At 31.1% G+C, this 8,240-nt stretch overlaps 1 protein-coding gene and 1 pseudogene across 1 annotated transcript; one reads left to right on the forward strand and one right to left on the reverse strand.

The window, feature by feature from the left end:
* The first annotated feature begins 460 nt into the window (after positions 1–460).
* On the forward strand, positions 461–6,009 carry LOC114074722 (annotated as a pseudogene).
* Positions 6,010–7,186: 1,177 nt separating this feature from the next.
* On the reverse strand, positions 7,187–7,943 carry LOC107003743. The gene is made up of 2 exons (XM_015202036.1): positions 7,641–7,943; positions 7,187–7,567 (listed from the first exon to the last, which is right to left on the reverse strand). Exons 1-2 carry the CDS (start codon positions 7,941–7,943, stop codon positions 7,187–7,189), a joined length of 684 nt encoding a protein of 227 aa, XP_015057522.1.
* Between the last annotated feature and the right edge of the window lie 297 nt (positions 7,944–8,240).

Here is an 8,240-nt window from a genome sequence, read left to right on the forward strand (position 1 = left end):
TATTAAAGTAGATTTCGTGGTGGCAAGGTTAGTTCAACTTTCGATTTTGATTTTATTTTTTATTTTTTTGTTAAAGCTCTGATTTTATATTTCACGATTTTATGGATTATTTATGTAATTTTGTTTTAATATCCATCATACATTTATGATTTTGTACTTTTTGTCCCTTTTTTGTGATTTTCTTTCAATGTTTAAGATTAGGTAGATTATGAAAATTCATATATATAGAATTATTTTTGTTTGATGTTCAATACGGTTTAGCAGTTGTTAAAAGAAAATTTCTTTTTTTTTTTTTTCAGATTTTTTGATTGTTGAAAAGAAAATTGTATTGTATGTCATGGCTGATTCGATCAGAATTACTAGAGGTATAAACAACAACATTCAAAAATTTTCAAAATTTCCCTCATTTAATTTGTGCATTACTCAAGGATTGATCGAAAATATAGGATATGCGGCTAGAATGACACAAGAGTATAAAATGATAATAGAGAGCTCTTAAAAAAAAGGAAAGTGTTGTGCTCTGAAACCCCTGATGATCAAGAAAAATATCGAAGTGATGAAGTATTACGTCATGACGATGAAGAGGTATTAAATTATTAATGAAACGATTTTTTATGCTATGTCTATTGTTGTTTTTGTGTTTGAAATTGTATATTTCTTTCAGATCGTAAGCTTATGGTTTTGAATACAGAAAATATTTTTGTATCCCTAAATGTGATGTGATAAATCATGGATACAATTAAAACAAGGTCTAATATTTGTCAGTTGTGCAAATATGCAAATTACATTTTCTGTGTGCGTCTAAGTAAAAAGATAAAAAGCTTACACGAGTTTTATAATTTTGCTTCTTTCCAGACCTTTGTTAGTTTTGTACAGTTCTCAATATAGAACTTGTTAGTCCAATAAAAAGTATTCATGTAAAAAAAACTTTCAACCAAAAATGTGCACGTATCACTATAACTAAAAATACCAAAACACTAATATTGGTGCTTCAAGTTACCTTATACTTAAGACTCTTCTCATTTGCTTGTCAATATTAAGAAAAGGAATACAATATTTATCTTTATAGATTTCAATTTATTTGATTTCCCTCAAACTGTATTCTAGTAGCCATTATATTTGCCCATATTTTGTTGTATACATATATTAGATTGTTGAATAGTGTATTTATATTTTTTTTAGCATCTTTATGCGTTCAAATTTTAATAGATTTATAGAATGAGTCTAGTATGTATTTTTTTTATTTGCTTCATTTTAATTTTTATGTCATCAATATTCATGAATCTGAATGAACATTCAATCTTTTGTATACAATGTAGTTTCTCTTATTCTATTTGGTTAACTAGAAATAGATTTATATATCAGTAAATCTTGAAATATGTATTCTTTTTATTGTTGAACATGTGCAGGCAAATGAATTTTATGTCAAAAATAACTCAAAAAAGCTCCCCATATTCATTGTTTCTTTAAACATGACATAAAAGCTGACTTGGTGAAGTATTTACATGGTCATGTATACAATGTATAACGTGAGAGCACCTGTTTTGATAATTATATGCAAATGCATCGATGTTGTGCTCGCGAAAAAATACATAGGTGTTGCATGGCTTTAGAACTCAATTTTAGTTCTCGCCAAGCATTTGTAATGCGTGTAAATGGATCTACGCTACATTTCACTTTGAGAGAATTTGTTTTGATTAGTGGATTAAACTGTGTCAACGAAGAAAATGATTTCATCTTTGATGAGTCAGAACCAAATAGGTTCATGGAACAATATTTTGAGGGTGTTAAGTTGATCAAAAAAATTGATATAATGAGGAGTTTTCATCAAAAAATGTGGGGGGAGCACGATCAGGATGTCCTGAAGTTTGCAATATTATACTTCATCCAGACAATGATTTTTTCCGGTGCAAGAGCTACCAAAAAAGTTCCTAGATTATATTTTGATCTTGTTGAAAGTTGCAGGTACAATCAGTTTCCATGGGGGAAAAATCTTTTTACTTGCTGATGAAGTGCTTGAGCAAGAAGTTGAATAGTAAAAAACAATTTTACAGAATCGGTGGAACGCCTATTGTATTCCAAGTATGGTTGTTTGAGTGCAGTTCGAGTATTGATTTCCAGATCGCTCAAAAGGTTGATGACCATATTTCGAGGTTGCTCAACTGGAAGACGACCAATGAGAGTAGTAGATACAAGAAACTTATGAACACCATATTTAGTGATGTGAATAACAAGGTACTTAATTGACATATGTTTAATAATGACAAAGTTATATTGTTTCTTATGTTTTTATTTAAAATAGTAACAAAATGTTTGGACGTCAGATTAAATTCAGGAACAGTACCCTCAATCAAAGGGAATTTGCAGTATTGCAACTGCCAGCGGAGGGTATCGAGAATCAAGCTCCAGCTCAGTATTCTGATTCATCAGATGATGATCTAGATGATGAAATAATTAATAGTAATGATGATCCAGGTGAGGGAAGCTGTGATGATAAAGATTCTGACGATGACTTTCAAACACCTCCTCCACAAGCAGTAAAGGTAAAAAAAAGGAACAGTTGGTTCCTCAACGTCATCAGTTAGAAAAAGGACAAAGAAGCAGTTGAATGGAGGATCCAAACAGGTTGCACAAAATTTGAAACCTAGGGTTGCTGTTAAACAGCCTGTGAAAAAAAATATTGTATCCAAAAAGGTACTGAAGAAACCTAAGATTGTATTAAAACAAACTGAATGTGTACATGCAGATCTAACAAATACAACTTCGAGTGATTCTGATATTCAGAGAACAAGCGGATCTGAAGTGCAAGGCTGGTTTAAAGAGCTGTCAGATTTCAGAAAAAAAGTATTTACCATATAGTACATCTTTCATAGTTATACACTTATTAGAATTTTAAATTTTTAATAAGCTAAAGCATTGTGTCATATTTTCAGGTTAAACAAGAGTTTGTTGAAATTCGCAATTTGATCAACGACAACTTCAAGACTGTTCTGATAGTCATTAATTCAAGACGGAATGAGCAGGAGGTTTGTTATAAAAAAATAATATGATTTAATGTATTCCAAAATTATATTTTTGTTAATGATTTACGTTGTAATATAACATAGGTCGAGCATTCTAATGATCATATTGTCCCTCCAGTTCAAACGATGAAGATGGGTATACACCACCATATACTTCAAATAAAGAATCTCATCAAATCAAGTTCTGGTAGTTCAGTGTGACAAATTGGAATCTGAGAATTCGGAGGTAATTCTACTTTCTTTTATTAATTTAGGCTGTATATATGACCCTTATTTTTGTATTTTTTACGCAAATTTGAATTTTGAATTTATTAACTTTTTTGAAGTTGTAACTTTTAACATTTGATGACATGTTTTTTGGATTTTTATGTTTTTGACAAGACACTCAAGGCTCGAAATGACAGTAAATCAAAAAATGGTGTGTCCCAGGTAAGTCAAGATTTGTATATCATTTTATACTCAATACTTGTATAATAAATATTCTTAATAAGCCTCCTATATATATATATAATTCTACATTTATATAATTATTATCAAACTGTATCAAGCAATCTTAACTCGGTTTATGCCTACACGTATTATAAAAATAATAATTTTTTAGTCAATAACTGTTATCATTTACAATTTTCAAGGACATTTCAATATTGTATCCACTAACATTTTTTTTCATGTTTCTTTTTTTTTTATTATTTTTTTAAAAGACCATCAACAATCAAGATGGAATAGACTCCAAATCCGATGATCATGAGGTAAGTCAGGTTTTAGACAAATTTTATGTTTGTTTTGTTGTACATCCTAATGTATGATTACAATATATAAATTTTCCTTAAATTTCAGTTCTCAATAAATGTTCAATATCATATTAACAATTTCATTTATAACCTTCATTTTATAAGGTTTTTGTATCAACACCCCTGTTCGAAATCTGATTGAAGTGGATTATGAATGAAGTGCTTTAAGACCTACAATTCCTAGGGTATGTTATTTAATTTTATAAGTATTTCATATATCATTATTTGGGTCATTAATTTTAAGATGTTATTTTTATGAAATTAATAGGTAAATCAACCAAGTTTTGTATTTGATATACCCCCCAAATGCTGGGAGTATCTGAAAATTCACATGAGGTCGATGTTGAACAATTGCCATGTGCAGCCCCTATCCGGGCTTTTGAATCACATGAATGTGACAATCGATTCAACGTGTGAATTGGACGATCAATTCATGCCTAGTCTCAATTCTATAAAGAGTAGCATCGCACCACATTCAACTGTATTTGCAGGACACACCGCACAACTGCCAACAACAATTGCAGGATGCATTACAACAAAGGCAGATCAGGCGACTATCGATGTCCATTTTGGTACGAATGGTGAAAGATTGATGATAGATCACCCTATCAGCAATAAGGAACAGACGTCATTACCTACGCCTAGGAATAGACGTCCAGGTCCTTATAATACATCTCCGTATCTGACCAATTTTTGATCATCTGCTGGTACAGTATTCCATTTTTTAATACTTCTATTAATGTAATCATTTTTTTGATTGCTAGTGTTAGTGTGTATTATTATTTTTGGAACCATTTCAGGTAGTTCATCAAGTCAGCCCCACATTTTTGAATTGAAACACCCATTCATATTTGATCTGATCTCTGGCAATTATGATATAACGTTGTGGGATGCGTTTCGATTATGGATCCGAGCTGGATTGCTTACAAAGCATGACAAAAAGTAAGTAGCTGGTGAATAATTACAAGATGTTTTTACAATATAACTATTTAAATTTTCATATTCAGTTAAATGTTTGTTCGTGTTTCAACAACAGTTTTTGTTAGGTGCAACTTATATATAGGTTTTCTTGATATCTTTTTTATATTTAAATGCTGATAGTCGTTACTTTTTTTAATGAATGGTATATTGTTTCTATTTTTATTCTGTTTTTAGGAAGCATGATCAAGACCATTACAAGAGGAATCTAGCTGAAATTCTTGTGGCCATTAACCTTGGCGTTCTCCTAATAGACAATAAGAATTGGTTCTATAATCTGTATTTTGAACGACAGTTATTGAACAATTCGGTAAGAACTGTTTAGCGTTATCTTTACTATCAATGTTGATTAGTAGTTATAGTATTTATACATTTGTCTTTAAATTTGTAAGCATGTTGATGTGATTTTATATTATCTTCGTAAAAAAGCCAAGTATGATGTTGGAGGCAGCTATAAATACACAACTGTAGATTGTGTCTTTAGTTCAAAGATCTCTGCTATTTGGGAAAAATATTTGGATTAAGATAGCGATGTTGGTTGAGTCGATGAAGAGCATGTCATTGGTGAATACATTAAAGGGTACAAAATGCATGCTACTACACCTTGGCGTACAGTTGATTATGTTTTTGTTCCTGTCCACGTAAGGAGGAATTTCATTGGGTGTTGGCTGTGATCTCATTGAATTATAAGTGTATCAACATGTATGACTCATATAGGGCAGCAGGTCACGATGCAGCTATCAAGGCAGAGATAGTTAAATTGTCTCAGTGGATCCCTTTGAAGTTAACAGTCAATGACTATTACAACAATAAAGGAATTGATGTATCGCAAGCTCAACAAGAGAATGAGTTCTTTAATGTAGTATTCATAGATAATGTTCCTCAACAGTCGCATGGGTCTCTGATAGTTTGTGTTTCTTTTGATTTTACTATCATCAAATCATCAATAATTATATTGTTTACTAACTTTTAATTTATTGTATTATAGGGATTGCAGTATTTATATGTTAGCTTTTGCCGAATACCTATCTTATGGCCAATGGATTCCAGCGAATATTTTGGATGCATCATGTTTACGATCAAGGTACGCTACACTTCTTTGGAATTATGGCCAACAAAATAATGATGCCGGAGCAATAAGTGACAATGAAGCACCTCCACGATATAGCAGATTTAATGTAGCAATGGAGGATATTGATACAATTCAAATAGATTAGTCGTTGTCAATTTTTTGGTATATCATTATACATTAGTTTTTGTATTGCTATGAAACGATTTTAAAGGGTTCCAGTTCTTCTGTTTACTAATGTATAAACTCTTGGAGTTCTGGTTAAATATTATTAGTTTATATAATTACAATGTTTCAAAGTTCTGGTTTAATATTAAAGTGTTTCAGTCTTTGTGCAGTTTATCTGACAATGTTGTTTTGATCTATTTCTTTGTTGTTCCAGTTAATGAATCTTTGCTACATATTTTTCTTACCAAAAGAGCCTATATGAGGCTTGTGGTAAGTGAGGATAAAAGAGCATTTTATTTGTGTGTCAAGCTTAAGTATTGCATGTTGGGTACACAAAGCTCATTTTTGAAGTTTACCTGCAATACATATGCTTCTACCCACTCAACCTTGATACTAAAACTAAAACAATAAATGTAATGTTTATGTTTGTGACTAATATAAGTTCACACATACAATGTAGATAGAACTAATATAATATAGATTAATACCATGGCTCTGAATACATTTAGAGAGAAAACGGAAACAAAAAAAAGTTGTATGCTTCTAAAATGTTACAGATGGATGTAATCAGTTGTTTGGGATTCAAGCAAACTTTGAAATACACAATGAACTTTTATAATATAAAATTATGTAAAGAATTAGTATGTACAATTTTAAATTCAACTAAAAGTAACATAACAACACTTGATATTAAATTATAAATACAATTAAGATTGAAAATAAGTAACTGTAATGTTTATGTTTGTGACTCATACAAGTTCACACATAAAATTTAGATAGAAAAAATATAATGTAGATTAAAATCATGGATATAAACACTTCTCGAAAGAAAACGTATACCAAAAAATATTGCCGAATTCAAATAGAAGAATCCAACAATTGTATGCATTCAAATGGATGCAACACTTGGTATTAAAATATAGATACAATTAGGTTTTGAATACAAGTAATAGTATACGAGAGAAGACGTAGAGCGGATATATTTCAAGATACAACTATGAACAAAGAATTCCATTTTATTGTATTAACCAGAAGGCATTAGAAATCTGAAAGAAACCAAACTCTAAAAATATATAAAAATGAAATATCATTAACTATACAATACGCAGTCTATTCCTACACGAACGCCTATTGTGACCTTTAAACCCACACGTACTTCAAGAATTCTTTCTCTTCATTCCATATAGCTCGCTATATGTCTTGTCACGATACATTTTGGATGGCCTTCCAGGAAGCTTTTTGTGATTTGGAGGCTGCACTATCTGGTCCTTAATATACCCATGTACATTCCACTCGTTTTTATCAGGTAACGGAAGAATTGGAATGCTATATGTATCCAACAAGTTACTTGGCTTGTACAGGTCGGAACAATATGGTCCAACATCAAAATGTTTCTTCTTTAAAAAGGCCCAAGCGTGCGAACATGGTAATTCATCTATTTGAAAGCTCTTGCAAGTACAAGTTTTATTTTCCAAACAAACAATATAGGTTCTACCTTCGTGATGAACACTGAACACATAATTATTTGATGGTACAACCTACAAAAATAAATAAACAGTTATGTTATATAATGTTGATGAACATATAAATTGTAACAACATACCTTCATACGTAATGACGCTTCTTCATTAGCAACAAGCATCTCTTGTGGTCTACCACAAAGTGTGGTGAAAGTATGTGAAGCAGACATATATTTTTCAAATTCCAGCTTTCAAACATCTGTCTTACTTCATCAAGGAAATCGTATATTGGTAATTTCCTTGCTTCAAATAGACAAGCACTTATGCACTCAGCTATGTTTGATGTCATAACCATTCCTCGATCAACTGTTGCACATACAGTAGCCCATTTTTCATAACCTGCTAATTTGAAGTAATTTTTTACACGAACATCAACTTGTTCAACCTTTTCCATCAGTTAATCAAATTCATGTTGTTTGTATGCCTTTGCCATCTCATAAAAAACATCCGACAGACTGTTGTGCGACTTTTTAAATAGTATTTTTATATTTTTCCACAAATGTCAAGTACATGCATAATGAAGAACTCCTTCAAATACCCTCGAAACAGCCTTTATAATACTTTCGTTGTGATCGGATACAATACACATGTTATCTTTAACGCCATGAGCTTCTCTAACTGTTCAAAAAACCAAGTCCAGGATGCATCATTTTCTTTGAAGGACAATAGTACAATTTTTCTATGCAAACTG

The sequence above is a fragment of the Solanum pennellii genome, chromosome 11 (assembly GCF_001406875.1).
Source record: "Solanum pennellii chromosome 11, SPENNV200".
Classification (NCBI taxonomy): Eukaryota; Viridiplantae; Streptophyta; class Magnoliopsida; order Solanales; family Solanaceae; genus Solanum; species Solanum pennellii.

Bases quoted from the DNA above. Each gene is read 5' to 3' on its own strand.
- LOC107003743 (XM_015202036.1), bottom strand. From the start codon at position 7,943: ATGGAAAAGGTTGAACAAGTTGATGTTCGTGTAAAAAATTACTTCAAA. The intron at 7,568-7,640 runs GTATGAAGGTAT...TTATTTTTGTAG, and splicing joins TAATGAAGAAGCGTCATTAC to GTTGTACCATCAAATAATTA.